Genomic DNA, 17987 nt, shown 5'->3' with positions numbered 1-17987 from the left:
TGATGGGAATATGTCAGAACAAAATTTAACAATGAGAAAAGTACAAATGCCATGCTTGGGTTCCAGAATACACACAAATATGAGGGAATATGATGGGAAGGTGAAGAACACAGTTTAGCACTAGCATTTTCGTATGGTTTGGCTCTGTGTCCCCACCCAAATGTCATCTTGTAGCTCCCATAATTCTCACATGTTGTGGGAGGGACCCAGTGGGAGTGAATGATTGAATTATGGAGGCAAGTCTTTCCTGTACTGTTTTTGTGGTAGTGAATGGGTCTCACAAAATCTGATGGTTTTAAAAATGGGAGTTGCCCTGCACAAGCTCTCTTTGCTGCCATCATCCATGTAAGATGTGACTTGCTCCTCCTTGCCTTCCACCATGATTGTGAGGCTTCCCCAGTCATGTGGAACTGTAAGTCCAATTAAACCTCTTTTTTTGTAAATTGCCCAGTCTCAGGTATGTCTTTATCAGCAGCCTGAAAATGGACTAATACAGTAAATTGGTACCAGGAGTGGGGTGCTGCTGAAAAGCTACCCTAAAATGTGGAAGCAACTTTGGAACTGGGCAACAGGCAGAGGTTGGAACAGTTTGTAGGGCTCAGAAGAAGACAGGAAAATGTGGGAAAGTTTGGAACTTCCTAGAGATTTGTTGGATGGCTTTGACCAAAGGCCCGAAAGCCATATGGACAATAAGGACCAGGCTGAGGTGGTCTCAAATGGAGATGAGGAACTCGTTGGGAACTGGAGCAAAGGTGACTCTTGTTATGTTTTAGCAAAGAGACTGGCGGAATTTTCTCCCTGCCCTAGAGATTTGTGGAACTTTGAACTTGAGAGAGGTGATTTAGGGTATCTGGCAGAAGAAATTTCTAAGCATCCAAGCATTGAAGAGGTGACTTGGGTGCTGTTAAAGGCATTCAGTTTTATAACGGAAGCAGAGCATAAAAGTTTGGAAAATTTGCAGCCTGACAATACAATAGAAAAGAAAATCCCATTTTCTGAGGAGAATTCAAGCTGCTTGCAGAAATTTGCGTAAGTAACGAGGAGTGGAATGTTAATCTCCAAGACGGTGGGGGAAAGTATCTCCAGGTTATGCCAGAGGTCTTCATGGCAGCCCCTCCCATCACAGGCCTGGAGACCTAGGAGGAAAAAGTGGTTTTATGGGCTGGGCCCAGGGTCCCTGTGCTGTGTACAGCCTAGGGACTTGGTGTCCTGCATCTCAGCCACTCCAGCTGTGACTAAAAGTGGCCAAGGTAGAGCTCAGGCTGTTGCTTCAGTGGGTAGAAGCCCCAAGCCTTGGCAGCTTCCACATGGTGTTGAGCCTGTGGGTGCACAGAAGTCAAGAATTGGGGTTTGGGAACCTCTGCCTAGATTTCAGAAGATGTGTGGAAATGCCTGGATGCCCAGGCAAAAGTTTGCTGCAGGAGTGGGGCCCTCATGGAGAACCTCTGCTAGGGCAGTGAAGAAGGGAAAGGTGGCATTGGAGCCCTCCCACAGAGTCCGTACTGGGACACCGCTGGGTGGGGCTGTGAGAAGAGAGGGTCACTGTCCTCCAGACCCCAGAATGGCAGATCTACCAACAGCCTGCACTGTGCACCTGGAAAAGCTGCAGACACTCAATGCTAGCCCGTGAAAGCAGCAAGGAGGGAGGCTATACCCTGAAAAGCCACAGGGGCGGAGCTCCCCAAGACCATGGGAACCCACCTCTTGTATCAGAGTGACCTGGATGCGAGGCATGGAGTCAAAGGAGATCATTTTGGAACTTTAGGATTTGACTGCCCTGCTGGATTTTGGACTTGCATGGGACCTGTAGCCCTTTTGTTTTGGCCAATTTCTCCCATTTGGAACGGCTATATTTACCTAATGCCTGTACCCCCATTGTATCTAGGAAGTAACTTAGTTTTGATTCTACAGGCTCATAGGCAGAAGGGACTTGCCTTGTCTCAGATGAGACTTTGGACTTGGACTTTGGGGTAAATTCTGAAATGAGTTGAGATGTTGGGGGACTGTTGGGAAGGCATAATTGGTTTGAAAATGTGAAGATACGAGATTTGGGAGAAGCCAGAGGCGGAATGATATGGTTTGGCTCTGTGTCCCCACCCAAATCTCATCTTGTAGCTCCCATAATTCCCATGTGTTTTGGGAGGGACCCAGTGGTGAGTTATGGGGGTGGGTCTTTCCCATGCTGGTCTTATGATAGTGAATGGGTCTCATGAGATCTGGTGGTTTTAAAAATGGGAGTTGCCCTGCACAAGCTCTCTTTGCCTGCCACCATCCATGTAAGATGTGACTTTGCTCCTCCTTGCCTTCTGACATGACTGTGAGACTTCCCCAGCCACATGGAACTGTGAGCCCAATTAAGCCTCTTTCTTTTGTAAATTGCCCAGTCTTTGGTATGTCTTTATCAGCAGTGTAAAAACGGACTAATACACATCATTTTTTATTTTTAAATTTCAAATTTACAGGAAAATGACAAGAATAATACAAAGAACATATGCATACCCTTCACTCAGACTCCCCAGTTGTTAACGTGTTACCACATTTGCCTTATCACTTTTTCTGTTTTACTCTGTATTTTTTTCTAAACCATTTGAGAATAAGTTTCTGATATATTGCACCACTGTCCTTCAGTATCCCAGTGTGTATTAGCTGAAAACAAGGACGCTTTTTTTTACATTACTAGACATGGCCATCAAAACCAGGAAAGTAACATTGAGATGTTGTTACCATCTAATCCACACACCCTGTACAAGTGTTACAGATTTTCCCTGTAATGTCCTTTATAGCACAAAAATGCATACACACATACACAAGCCTATGTTACTTTTCTCTCTTTTTTTTAGACCTAAGGTTCAAATGAGGATCCTGTGTTACATTTATTGTTGTGTCTTTTTAGGCCCCTTTTGTCTAGAACAATACCATAGTATATCCTTGTCTTTTGTTACCTCGATATTTTTGAAGAGTCCAGTCACTTTGTAGTTTTTCATTTGTGTTCATCAAGTATTTCTTTGTAATTAGATTCAGGTCACATAGCTTTGGCAAGAACACCCTAGAAGTGATGCTGGGTTTGTATTGCATCATATCAGGAGGTGTACAGTGTTAATTCATCTCTGTACTGTGACTTGAATTTTTATCACTTGGGAAAGTGGAATGTACCAGGTTTCTCCACTGTAAAGTCGATAAGTATTTTGTACATGTTAATAAGTAATTGGTAAATATTTTGTAGAAAGCTGTCCTGAGACGGTGTAAATATCCTATTGTGTCAGACTTATATCTACTGGTTTTTACATCCATTGACGATTCTTGCCTCAATCACTTATTACTGAGATGGCTGCCAAATGATGATTTTCTAATTCTATCACTACTTCTACTTTTATTAGTTGGCATTCTACAATAAGGAAAAGCAGTCCTCTTTCCCTGTTTGTTGTTTATATTGACTCACGGAATCTCATTCTAATCAATGTGTTATAAAATTGTTACTTATTTTGAATGCTCAAATTGTCTCAGATTTGGCCAGTAGGAGCCTTTTCAGGGTGACTCATGTTTTCTTTTGACGAGTCCCCATCATTTTTTGAGCACTTCCTTTCTGGCACAAAATATTTCAGACTCATCTTATACTTTCTCTGACTCAGTTCTATAATTAGTCACGTCTCCAAGAAGCCCTAGTTATTTTTTGTGAAGAGTAATATTCAGAATACAAGATGTGAGTAATAAGTATGCTCATTGCTACTGGGGTTTCATTGCTTCTAAGCCCTCTCAGCAGAGAGATCTAGGCAATATATGTGAGTTTATACACATACATTTATATCTACCTGTGTATCTGTATGTCTATATCAGGGTATAAAAGTCATGGGTTTTCACCAGTATCTGGAATTTTAATCCAGCACAACAGTTTGTTCTAGTCTTCTCCTTTTCCATACTTGTAGCTCCATTCTCTGACTGAGAAATCTGGCCTCCCCATTTTCTCAGTATATTTATTTATATGCTCAGTTCCCTTGTATGTAACTAATTTCTTGACCACGTGGGCCAGAATTGGCCCAGTCCTGCCAGCCTGAACTCACAAATGTCTCTTTGGCCCAGCCCCAGCACATAAACCAACTTCCCTCTCATCTTTGAGAAATTCTGTAATAGCATGTTTTAATTTACGTTTCTTTCATTATATTCTATGAGATTTTAAGCCTCGCCTTTATTAGGATAAAGATAAACGGTGAAATAGGAAGTGTCTAAGATGAGTATTTAGGGGTCAAAACATAGAATAGAAATTTGAGAGTCCTTATTCATCATCATAAGAGATTTTATTAGCATTTTACTTGGCCACTATTTACAGATCCTACCAGCAGTATATGTGCTGAGGTGATAAAGTTGATGTGATTTTTTTGTATGCAATTGCCTGATTTTTGCATTCTTTCTGCTTTTCTCTGGTGACCTTTTACTGGACTTTGATACCAAATGACCATAATATCAAAATTAACCTGGAGTTCTTTCTGGCTAGAATCATCTTGATAAATTATATAATTTATATTTTGTTATGTGACTTTTGGGAGCCAATGTTGTTTTTAATCAACATATCATGAATTTAACTAAATTGCATAGATTTTTTTCCTTTGAAAAATTATATTTTAGCCATGCCAGTTCAGCAAGAAAATGAAATAAAAGGCATTCAGATTGGAAAGGAAGAAGAAACACTGTCTCTATTCTCAGATGACATGACCTTGTACATAGAAAATCCTAAAGAATGTAAAGAACTATCAAATAAAATGAGTTCAGCATACACAGAAATCAATTTTATCCTACACACTTAAACAGTGAGCAATTTAAAAATGAAATTATCAACAGTTGCGTTTACAACAGCATTAAAATAGAATTGTTAGGAATAAATTTAACAGAGCAATGCAAAAATTATATTCTGGAAAATACAAAACATTGTTAAAAGAAATTACAGAAGACCTAAATAAGTGAAGAAAACATCCCATGTCCATGGATCAGGAGACTTAATATTGCTAAGATGGTAGTACTCCTCAAATTCATTTACAGATTCAGAGCAGTGATCTATTAAAATCCCAGCTGGCTTCCCTGCAGAAACTGACAATCATAAAATTCACATGGAAATGAAAGGAACCCTGGATAGCCAAAACAATCTTTAAAAAGAATAATAAAGTTAACACTATGTGGTCCTGGCATGCAGGTAGACATACAGATCTGTGGACTAGAGTTGAGAGTCCAGAAATAAACCCTCATGTTTATGGTCAGTTAGTTTTCAAAAAGGATGCCAAGACAATTCAGTGAAAAGGATACAGCCTTTCAACAAATGGTCCTGCGTCTTTCAAAAAAATGAAATTGGCCCCCTACTTCACACCATATACAAAAATTAAAATGGGTTGGACCTAAATGTAAGAGCTATAAAATTCGTAGAAATGCCAGGTGCAGTGGCTCACGCCTGTAATCCCAGCACTTTGGGAGGCTAGGGCAGGCAGATCACGAGGTCAGGAGATCGAGACCATCATGGCTAACATGGTGAAACCCTGTGTCTACTAAAAATACAAAAATTAGCCAGGCGTGGTGGCGGGTGCCTGTAGTCCCAGCTACTCGGGAGGCTGAGGCAGGAGAATGGCATGAACCCGGAAGGCGGAGCTTGCAGTGAGCCGTGGTTGCGCCACTGCACTCCAGCCTGGGCGACAGAGGGAGACTGCGTCTCAAAAAAAAAAAAAAAAAAAAAAAAACCTTAGAAATATAAATTGGAGTAAATCTTTTTTTTTTTGAGACAGAGTCTCACTCTGTCACCCAGGCTGGAGTGCAGTGGCGCAACCTCGGCTCACTGCAAGCTCTGCCTCCTGGGTTCATGCCATTCTCCTGCCTCAGCCTCCCTAGTAGCTGGGACTACAGGCGGCCGCCACCGTGCCTGGCTAATTTTTTTGTATTTTTTTTAGTAGAGACGGGGTTTCACCCTGTTAGCCAGGATGGTCTCGATTTCCTGACCTCACGATCCACGCGCCTCAGCCTCCCAAAGTGCTGGGATTACAGGTGGGACCACGCCCGGCCACATTAGAGTAAATCTTCATCACCTTGCACTGGGCAGTGTTTTCTTAGATATGATACAAAAAGCACAGGCAACAAAAGAAAAAAAATTGATAAATTGGACTTTATCAAAATTTAAAACTTTTGTCCTTTCAGAGACCCAGTCAAGAAGGTGTGAAGATAATTCACAGAATGAGAGAGTGTATTTCCAAATAATGCATTCAATAAGGATCTAGTAACCAGAATATGTAAAGAACTCTGACAACTCAATAAAAAGACAACCCAATTAACAATGGGCAAATGATTTAAACAGACATTTCTAAGAAGACATATGAATGGGCAATAAGCACATGAAAAGATGCTCAGCATCATTAGCTATTGGAGAAATGCAAATCAAAATCACAAAAAGATACTGCTATGTACCCACTAAGAAGGCTGCAACCTAGAAAGCAGCTAATAGCAGTGCTCATGAGGATGTGGAGAAATTGGAACCTTTGTATACTGCTGGTGGGAATGTCAAATGAGGCGGCCACTTGGGAAAACAGTCTGGCAGTTCTTCAGTATGTTGACTGCTAATAGATGTTATGGTTGCACAACTCTGTGAATACACTGTAAGTCCTTGGTTTGTATAATTTAAATGGGTGAATTACATGGTATGTAAATTATATCACAATAAAGCTGTTATTAAATGACATTTTACAAGCTTAGATATTTCTTAGTTTTCATTTTGACCAAAAATATTCTGAGTGAAATTACAACAGTATTACTTTATAGAATATGAACATGCGTAATTCTCTCAGCTGGAGTCCCAAAGTTAATTTCTGAGCCTCCCACCAAATGGGCTTAAAGAATGGGCTGGGAGCCTTGTTATTTCTATCACAACTGCTCTGCATTTCTTGGCCTATTCTTTTGCTATTTTATACTGAAAAGCTTCCTTTTTTCTCACCTTTCCTGTCCCCTCCCTCGTAAAGATTAAAAAATTTGTTAATATCTCCTGTCACTTTAAAATATTCTAAATCATACTTGACTTTGAACTTCCAGAGTTGCGTTTTTGTAGAGTATTTCTTCCGCTGTCATTCATTTGTGGAAAATTTTAAATTATTAAATCAGTTTTGTCCAGCTGTCTCCAGCCATCTGCCATTTATATAAGTATCTTCCTTGGAGTATGTAACTTGTTTTATTTATGTAGTAATGCTGTATGTAGCGGTAAATAATGAAGTTAAGAGAATAGACTTTCATTAATTTTTGGAAAGCCTAGAAGTTATAAAGTCTCTTTAAGAATAACAAATGAGTTAAATCCCCATAAGAAGGAGAAGTAAAGCTTTGATCTCTAGATTCTTGTCCTTTGAAAGCACCTGTGTTGTGCATTTCATCTCCTGTGAATAAAAAGTTGGGGAAAAAATCAAGTAGTTGTTGCCCACCAGTTTTCCTTGAAGATTAAAATTTCATGGAGTTGACAACATACTTGTATCGCTAGTGATCAAATGCTCATCTCAGAAGAGAGTTTGCAGGATTGCCTTTGGTTGTTATTGTATGAAATTAGATTGTGATACATCAGAGACAGGAAAAGTGGAAGAAGTTCTAGTTGGAACATATTTTTAAGACATCTCAGTAAGCTGAGAGTTTTTCTTAGATGAAATGGCACATGGTCCTTAATCTCCAAATGGCTTATTTTTCTGTTATCTTCAAGATCACCTAAGAAAATGCCTGTTGTGCTGTGTGGGTTCAGCTCTAGAGATTTTTGTCTACAGGCACTGATGACATTTATTAGGCAAGCAAGAAAAGATGATTATAAAGGGGTTTTGTAAGGATTTGGGGTACCTTTTTTCCTTTAGTATATAAATCATAATTTATTGTTAATGGCTTAAGTATTTTCGCTTAGGTTTTCATGTTAATTATGTAGAATATGCTAAGAATTAGAATCTGCCTTTCTTAGGAACGTAACTAAATGAGTATAAGACCACAGAACGTTAAGCCCAGAAGGCAGAAGTATGTTTTGCCTATAATGATAATCAGTAGTTTTTCAAGTTAATATATTATACCCACTGAAGGGGTAATTTGATGTTTCTTCCTTAAATTAAGGTATTGCTAGAATGTGATCCAAAACTCTATATTTTAATATTTAAATGCATTTTATGAAATTGTTAAAACACTGGTAACTTGGATGGGGGTTTGGTGAGGGTAGGAGGAAACTGTAGAAGTGAGGGTTCTGCATGGGGGGCTGACATCACTCTCTGCTTTGTTTATTTCTATGTTACTTGAATTTTACAACAGGCATTACATTGATGACTAAAAATGATGTAAAATTAAAAATTAATGTCGTTATTGAATATTCATTAATTAATTGATAACTAATTCCAAGACAGTTTGTTGAGTTCATTCAGTTTGATAGTTTTTAAAAATGGATAGTGTATCTTTCCTTTGTTTCTATCACTGTATGTCTTGTTGATCTGTGTTTCCTTTTTCTAAAGTACTGCAGTTGTAGCTTGATTTCTTTGGGTAGGCAGAATTCTAAATTTGAGTTACAATTAAAGGGTTTTTCACGTGAGAAAAGATAGGCTTAGTATTAATTTTTAAAGGGAAACTAAATGTTCTTATTTGCTTGTATGTTAATATCTGAGTATACCTTCTTGGTTGAATAAATTGTTCCTCACAGAATGTGCAAATTAAGTTTGAATTAATGTAACTACAGAATTAGATAAAATCTTACCTGAGTACTGAGGATTTTGTGAAATGTTAGAACCTGGTGTATTGGGCATTATGAACATTAACCCAGGGAAGCAGTTAGGTTTGAAGGAAGGTATGGGCAGGAGCTTGACAGATGCTGGCAACACATATTATTAGATGTTTCTGTGCCATTTTTATAGTCAAAGTGTGTTCATGGGAAAACTAAAGAATTTGGGACAGTTGACAAAATTAAATCGTATTTTAGTAAATTAATTAAAAAGTTTCCATCAAGTTTCAGCATAGTCTGTGTGTTGGTGATAGAATTAGCACCACATTACTTGCAGTATTAAACAACAATCCTACAAGCTTCTGAAGGATTTGAACACTAAGACTAAATATAGTTGGATTTCCAAGTGATTCCAAGTGAGTTGGATGCATTAACATTGAAGAGAATGAGAGGATTTTAAAATTCATTAGTATCACTTTTTTATAATTATGTATGACATTAAAAAGTGAATAGCTTCTCAATATCTGCTTTATAAGATACTTTATTATGGATTTGACAGCTTTGATCCAGAACAATTCTAGGCCTCAAAAGTGTTTGGGGTTAAAAAAAAAAACAAAAAAACTATTGAACTTGATTATTTCTGTGCCATAACTCTATAAAAATGCTGTCAATTAATTTAGAAGTTTAGGAGACTTAATCGTATGTGTTTGTTAACAGATATCAGTGGCATCATAAGCCAATTTGGAATTCAGTGGTTGAAACATAGATATTGTAGTGTTTCCCAAAAACATGACAGTGTGTAATTTTAGAGCTTTTTCATGTGATCTCAATAAATAGAATGGAAGTCTATATTTTGACAAATGAAACAAAATTTCTGCTCTCCACAGGGAATACACTTTAAAATAATTTATGTAAATTATACATAATGGTAGGGTTTTTCATAATCTTGTATTTTTATTTGTATATATCATACTGGAAAAGAGTAAAAATTAAAGGATGACATTTTATTTTAGATAAAATGACATATCAGATCTCACATTCTTATTTGCTAGGGTGTTTCATTTATTGGGGTCTTAAAGTATATCTGTCCCCAAATATTTTAGGATAAAGGTTTAAACTGTTAAGCATCATTCTGTATAAATATAGACATACTTTAAAATTCCAATTTAAAAAATTCAAGGTTTTAGATTTAGAAAATTTTGTTTTGCCATTGTTCTTGCTGCTTTTTCACTTGCTGATCTCACCGATCTTCACTTTTTTATTTGTATGAGACTCTAAACATGCTTGAATCTGCCTTTTTCCTGCTAGACACATTTAGATGGTGGATATTGTTATTCATGTTGCAATGTGCACACATTAAAATATCCAAAATGGACAGCAGGAATCAAAGTGTTGCCTCTTCCTTTGTTTGTCATTTGCCCTGGTAAGGGATGTGATAACCTAGTACATGTTAAACATATAATTGTTTCAAAGTATGTGGACTTTCCCCTTTGGTTGGATAAAGTAATTTGTAAGAAACATAGTTTTAAATTCATATGTGTATCAGGATCTAAGCAGGAACACCAAAACCACTTCAAGTATTTACAACAGAGAAAATTTAATGCAGGGAATTGGTGATAACAGGCAGTGGTGTTGCTGAGAGCCAAGCAAGGCGCAGAAAGTTGACCCAGAGATTAGCAGTAGCAGGAAGACACTGCTACCCTGTGCTGAAGAGGAAAGGGGGCCCAGGGGTCAGGGCTACCCAGAACCCTGACAACTTCAAGAGCAGCTAGAGCAGCTTCCAAAAAGCAGAGCCATGGAACAGAGAGGAGAGGTTTGGGGGGGAAATGCCCTTGCTTCTTTATCCCCCCAGCTCCAGTCTCTTGTTACTGGCTGAACCCAGTTGGAGACCAGCTGAGCCTGCAGGAGCCAGCCTCCTGCAATACAGAGCAGAACAGGTGGAGGGCAAGGAACAGAGCTGAGGGCAAGCAGGCGCAGATGAAACAGCAATATTGAGAAGTTCCTTCTCTTGACAGTTTATGTCCATCTTCATCTTGATCTCCTTTGAATATGTCCCTGGACAAATTAACAATAGAAAATGACAGTGGCACTCAGTTCTGTGGATGTGAAGGCCCTCTGGCTGGCATCATTGATGTTCCTTTCTCCTCATCCCTCCATGCCATCCCAAGCTGTTTCTCAGTGAAAGACTGTGGTCTTCTCTGCCAGTGTAGAACTTCTTTTTGGCTAACAGCACATAATTAGCTTGTATCTCCTGCTACAAACCTCTAAACAGGCATAGAATGTAGTCATTTGGGGGAATGCCCTAACTGACATTCTCTAAGATGACTGAGATCAGCTAAGCCTCTGAAATAAATTCATATAGTAGGAAGACTCTCATTTAGATGTTGGAAGAAGAGTGTTATGCCTGTCACTTTTGAAATTGAGCTTGGATTATTTCTCCTGATTAATTTATGTCCCTTTAGAGAAAGCAACGACTGTTGAGGAAGAATAAACTTTTTTTTTTTTTTTGCTACAGTTACAAAATAAGGGATGTAATCTAACTTAAGTATTCAGAGCATAGAGCCTTGTATGAAGTGGACATCCAGTAAAATGTTTGATTAAATTTGTAGTGAATGTACTGTGAAAAGTTGATCATTGGCTTTGGGCTTTGAGAACTAGATACAGGAGTTTATAGCTGGAAGACTAAGAAATCTCCTAAAACAGTCCCGTTGATTTATAGAAAAGGAGGCTGGCATTTCTATTTTTATTTTCAGGAAATTCAAATTTAGAAAAATAAAATGCTTAAATTAACCTTAAAAACAACTATTTTTTAGATTACAAAAGTCTTGTAGAATATAAAAAAAGATGAGTTTGTGTGTGTGTCCCAGCGTGAAAGTCTGTAATTAATTCTACTCCCAGAAGTTGATGCAGCAAATATTTATGGAGCCTCTACTGTGTGCTAGGTAGTGTTCTAGGCACTGGGGAAGTATTAGCAGACGAAACAGTTGAAATATTTCTTCTTACAGCACTTTACTCCTAATGGAAAGGGAAATAGGCAGTAAATATATGTGTCAGGTGGCGGTAAGTGCTGTGAAGAGAGATGAAGGAGAACTAGAGTGGATTTTCTATGTTATGTGGGTCCAGGGAAGCCCTCTGACAGTGATCAGGGGAGTAAGAGGGTGAGCTGTCTGGTACTCTGGGGAAGCGGGTAATTCTGGGCAAAGGGAAGGGTTAGCAATACGTTCTATTAACAGGCTGACATATATGTCTCCAGATTTTTTGTATTGGACTTTTAAATAAAATAACTATTGTTTATACTGTGCCTACTTTTGCCTTTCACTTAACAGTCTATCTTCCTTTGTCTTTTTAATAGTTGTGTATAACATTTCATTCTGTGGATATACCTTAACTCTTTACCCAGTTCTCCATCGATGGACATTCAGGCTGTTTCCAGTTTCTAATATTAGAGAGAGTGTTGCCATAAACAGCCTCATACATGCATGGAAACACTTGTATGGGTGTTTCTCTAGGACAGTGGTTCTTTTGTTTGTTTGTTTTGAGACAGAGTCTTGATCTGTCACCCAGGCTGGAGTGCAGTGATGCCATCTCGGCTCACTGCAAACTCCGCCTCCCGGGTTCACACCATTCTCCTGCCTCAGCCTCCTGAGTAGCGGGGACTACAGGCGCCCGCCACCACGCCTGGCTAATTTTTTTGTTTTTTGGTTTTTTTTAGTAGAGATGGGGTTTCACCGTGTTAGCCAGAATGATGTCGATCTCCTGACCTCGTGATTTGCCCACCTTGGCCTCCCAAAGTGCTGGGATTACAGGCGTGAGCCACTGCACCCCGCCTGTGGTTCTTAACCCACTTTAAAGGGCTTAAGGAAATACTGAAGCTCAGGTCCCATTCAGACTAGTTTTTGTATTAGGGTCTCCGGGGAGGGGATCCAGGCTTTGGTATTTTTCAAAATCTCAGGTGGTTACAATATGTAGTCAGGCTTGAGAACCACTGCTGTAGGATTGTTCTTAGAAGTAGACTTATTGAGTCAGTGAAAACATTGTACATTTTAGTAGATACTGTAACATTATTCTCTATATTCTTTAGGATTAGGAGTGACTGCCAGTAATAGAAACCTAAGGTAATATTGGGTTAAACAAGATAGTTTATTTGTAATGTAAATATCTAGACATAGGCAACCCGGAGCTGGTATGGCAGTTTTGTTCCATGAAGTCCTCAGTTGCCCAGGTCCCTTCTAGCTTTTGTTTTGGCTGAACTGAAAGTAAGCTCTTAGCCCAAAACTCCAAGGTGGAGGGTAGGGATCCTGCCATGAAGTCCAACGTTCCAGGCAGCAGAATGAAGGAAAGGTGGAAAATCAGCAAAAGGTACAGGTCAGCTATCCTTTGGAAAAGATGCTTGGAAACTTCCACAAAACACTTCCACTTGTATCCCATTGGCCAGAACTTGGTCATGAGCCCACACCCAGCCACAGGAAGGCTGGGAAACAGGCTTTTGTCTGGGTGACCTGTGTACCCTGAAGAAAACCGGGGCTGGTTTTATATGAAAGAAGAGAAGGACAGATAGTGGCAGCCACCAACGGTCTCTTCCACGTCTTCCATGAAAGCTGTAGGAACCTGCCCTCCTACCTAAGACCATGAGGGTGCATTGTCCATACCTAGTCATTCACAACTGCAGAGTCAGCCAAAAGCTTCAGTGCAGAGATTAAAACTTCAGATAATATGTTGGTACAGGGAGAGGCAAAACAGACTTAAATCAGATGCAGGAATGATGCCGGAGAGTTGTAAACTTTATCATGTGCCAGAAAATAATAAAGGTGCAGGAGGCCAGTGTTCTAATTAGACACATTTTGTCTCTGCTTGATGTTTCAGCTGTCATCCTGGAGGGTCTTTATCACCTTCAGCATGGCAGTTGTTACTTAATTGCTAACATACTCAAGTTTGTGTTAATATTAATGCTGCCCACCCTCACTTGAACATACTCATCAAAGATATCTTAATACATAATTTTTATGTTTTAAGTTAAAATTTTTTTAAATTAAGAAATGAAGGCTGGGTACAGTGGCTCAAACCTGTAATCCCAGCACTTTGGGAGGCCGAGGCAGGAGGATTACTTGAGGTTAGGAGTTCGAGACAGCCTGGCCAACATGGTGAAATCCCATCTCTACTAAAAATACAAAAATTAGCCTGGTGTGGTGGCACACACCTGTAATCCCAGCTACTTGGGAGGCTGAGGCAGGAGACTAGCTTTAACTTGAGAGGTGGACGTTGCAGTGAGGTGAGACAGCGCCACTGCACTCCAGCCTGGGCGACAGAGCAAGACTCTTGTCTCAGAAAAAAAAAAAAAAAGGGAACAAAAAGTTTTGATATGTGACATTTTACAAATCAGTATTTTTTGTCGTTGCAGTGGATGAGGATCGCAGTACGGAACCTGACCGATTGCAGGTGTTTCACAAGAGAGCCATCATGCCTTACGGTGTTTATAAGAAACAGCAGAAAGACCCAAGTGAGGAGGCCGCTGTTCTGCAGTACGCCAGCCTGGTGGGGCAGAAGTGCTCTGAGCGGATGCTGCTGTTCAGAAACTGACCTGTTCGCCTCTGCCGGGGGTTCCTGTGTTGTGCTGATGATTTGTGCCAGGATACATATTCAGTACCTGTGGGGAAATAACTGTCACCACCCACAGATTAGACATTTTTTATTTTGACTATCTGTGGCTTTTAAAAAATATTTTGTGGCAATGTATCTGTGAGAATCTCATAGTTAATATAAAGATTTTAAAACTGCATTATGACCTAGCCCCCATAATTGGGGTTTATCATTTTGGAGGATTCTTTCTAGAGCAAGATATGCTCAAATTCTCCTGTTTGTATTTTGTAAAATGAAGAAGTGAATCTAAGTAACTTAATCACAGTTGTGCATTTTTTTTGGTTCTGTTAGAGAAATTAAAACAGACTGTTTCCTCAGGCCCATTTTAAACTGAACTTATGCTAGGAAACCTTAAGTATGGGGAAGGTAGAAAGTTCATTTCATCACTTAGAAAATATGTCTTCTCAAGAACAAAACTGTTCTTGAGTTTTGTTCAATATGAAATTGCTGCCAAATGTTATGTAGTTTAATAAAGAACTTGAAAAAATAAAACATTAAAATGGATCTTGTGTTAGCATCAGGTATCCAGGTTCAGGACAGTCCTGTTCATGTCTGTTGTCTTGGCATAGTTTTTTCCCCTAGAATATAGTACTCCCTTTTACTCTAACAAATATCCCAGTTTGGACAATAAAATACATAATTACTCTAGTTATATTATTTGCTTTATTTCTAAAAATGTAAGAAATTGAATTTTTTAAAGAAAAATGTTGGTTCCTGCCTTGATCTAAGCCTCATCCAAAGGAAATAGTCACTAGTTTTTTATCTTACAACTCAGGACATTTGTCTTTGGTTATTAATGGAAATTAGTATGTGATTACTTTCATAGTTATGCCACAAATCACATTGAAGAAGGAATCATTCTGACCTCTGTTCCAGGACAAGAGCTAGAACAATCCATTTCTTGTCCTTTGATTTGAGAGTCACAGTCAGGGTGGCTTCTGCCACCCTTAGTAACTCAGAGCAGAGGCCAGCCCCCTCCTTCTCTCTCACTTTCTTTCGCTGAGTCCTTTGCCCATCTGTCAAGGTGGCAGGCACTGTGCTGGGTACAGGAGGACAGTCAGACATGTCCCTTCTTAGCTATAGTCGAGCTGTCTGGGAAACAGGATGAAAAACAGGAGGGTTATTTTCTTGTGCCCTCTTTGTCAGCTGATCCCCTCTTCTGCTACCAGCTATTTGGCCAGCAAGCCGTTTTTAGTCCCCACTTTGCCCATTTTTCTGTTTTGGTTCATCGTTTCTTAAAAGCCATGTTATAAAACGTGGTAGTTTGAATCCTGTTGCTAATTTTAAACTTTCCTCTAAAATGTACTGAATTTTGACAAAAATTTGAAAATATCCTCAGCTAACTGGAATAAAAAGGATCATAAAACAATGATTTTAAAACTGAAATCTCTAGAAACTCAACATCCAAGTCAGCCGTATTTCTTCATTCAGAGTGTGTGTGTCACACCTGCCAAGGTGCCGCGTACTCTGCTAACCGAGCTAGAGTAGTGAGCAAAGCCATTTTCTCTGATCACAAGATGTTACATTTTTCTGGGATTTTGACCTGCAAAATAGTCTCGTAAGAGCATTTGAGAGACTTACTTGGAACTGCCTTCAGAATCTATAGAGCCTTTTTTCTCTTTTTCCTCTAAAATGAAAAGAGCTTCATTTTATGATTATAACAAAAGTGATACTGTAAGCAGTTAGAACATTAAGAAGTATAAATAAAAAGTAAAAATCATCTACATCCTACCATACTCAGAAGGAGAAAAGAACTGTCATGTATGTATACACACATACCTGTGTAATTTTAATATAAATAGAATTATGTTCTACATGCTGTTTTATTTCCTCAACAGTAAATTATGGACATGTCTGAAATGCGAAATAAATTTCAAAATAAGGCTTCAGAAAGTGTAGTAAGTAATCTCTGCATTATTAAAAATAAGCAGGGTAGGGCTGGTACTTGGCTCCCTCAGCATTTGAATGTCCAGCTTGATGTTATCACTGTATCTTCCCTCCATTTGTCTTTGTGATTAGCATGTAAAATGGTATTCATAAAGATCACAACCTTTGAATATCAGATGAAGAGAAAACTTGACTCCAACATCTTACCACAACTCTGGTTTCTTCCTGCAGAATTCATTTTCAGAGGAAAATGATGAATCATCCTTGTCTGTGAACCACTGTGCTTTCCTTGAGGGTGGCATTGTAGGTTGACACCAGCAAAGACTCAGAGTGACTTGAGCATTGGAGATCCTTCTACTTGGCTGCTGTATTCATGCATTATGTTGGTTTGAGAATAGCTAGTGTATTGATCCAAGTAGTCAAAGTGTCTTAAAAGGACACCTATTTGTCCTTTTGAGCCCCAGCTGAGTGAATACTGATAGTGGACTAGAAAAGCATAGTCAAGAAAAGTGACCCACCTTGTTACTTGACCAGCAGTCTAGCTGAGAGATCTGCTTTTATGTTCGTGGCTTTCTGTAAAGAAAGACACAAGGACTTTTCAAAGACAGTTTATATCTTTGTAAGGCACGAAGCTTTGCATTTGTAATCTTAGTGTTGTGTCCCCTTCTGATTTTCAAATACATCACACCTGCCTTCCTGTTTTGGGAGCAAAGATGTAATTTCAATTCCCCTTGCTACCATCCTTATTTAAATTATTTCCATTCTAAGAGATTTTTGTTATTTTTTTAAATGTAATCTGAGCACTTTTTTGTATTCTAAAAGATAGATGATATCAGATAAATATATTGTTCATTTGATTAAAATTATTTAGATAAATATTACTATGTTGACTTTTAAATAGCTTTATCCTATTTTTCATTCATTTTGCAAATATTTGTTGTGTGTAGTTTCTTAACGTGTCAGAATCTATTATGTAAAAGAACCTTTTCAGATTTCTGAACAGTATATGCTTTGATTTTATAGGCTTTATATTATTTCAGTATGAATAAAGATAAGGAATATGAAACAGTTAACTAAAATGTATCTGTCGTTGCTAACTTGAAAAATGAAGTAGAAACAGTTGGAAAAATGTTTGAATTAGAAGTTATTCAAGTGCACACTCTTTTCTAAAAGAAAGCCAATGACTATAAGGCAAAAGAAGTTTGACTGCATGTGGTATTTTCTGCTCTTGTATATGCTTTTTGAACAAGCTATTTGATAAAGCCTGAATGGAAAAAATAAAGCTGTTTCTATCTGCAGTGGCTCTTGGTGGTCATTACTTAAAAGACATATGTTTTCATCTTTAAATTCCTGAACACATTTCACCTGCTGTGAATATGTAGAAAACAGAGGTAAAACATTGGCTATGTGAGTCATAAAATTTAATTTTCACTAAATGGAGTTCCAGACCATGTGGTTATCTAAATCAAAGTACGGTGGATTCCTTTCTCAGAAAGAGAGTAAAGTCAATCCCATTTTAAGCCAAAAGTCTGGATTTTCACAAGATAAATTAGGGAATAGACTTTTATAACCCAAAGGGATTCAAAATAGGACTTCATCAAATTCAAATATAATTTATCTTAGAACGTTTACAGAGAAATTTTCAAAAATATAAAGTGTGCTTTAATTGTTCATAATAGTCTGTGGTATATTTATGCAATACATTTACTAGTGTTTTATCTCTTTACAGTAAAGAGGCTCCTGGTAGGTTGGTGATAAAATGAATCCTATTTCCAAG

General features: G+C 38.5%; 1 protein-coding gene across 20 annotated transcripts in view; it reads left to right on the top strand.

Moving 5' to 3' along the window:
- Positions 1 to 17508, top strand: part of ATE1 (arginyltransferase 1) — a 187720-nt gene extending 170212 nt beyond the window's left edge. For all 20 annotated transcript variants that reach the window (XM_055093405.2, XM_003825664.6, XM_034931626.3 and 17 more), the window contains one exon: positions 14085 to 17508. In XM_055093405.2, coding sequence (XP_054949380.1) covers positions 14085 to 14263 — 179 coding nt within the window. In that variant the 3' untranslated portion in view covers positions 14264 to 17508. The remainder of the gene's footprint in view (positions 1 to 14084) is intronic.
- The last annotated feature ends 479 nt before the right edge of the window (positions 17509 to 17987 follow it).

Source organism: Pan paniscus, chromosome 8 (assembly GCF_029289425.2).
Source record: "Pan paniscus chromosome 8, NHGRI_mPanPan1-v2.0_pri, whole genome shotgun sequence".
Classification (NCBI taxonomy): Eukaryota; Metazoa; Chordata; class Mammalia; order Primates; family Hominidae; genus Pan; species Pan paniscus.
Note: the sequence above shows the minus strand (reverse complement) of the source record. Positions and strands in the feature narration are given on the sequence as shown.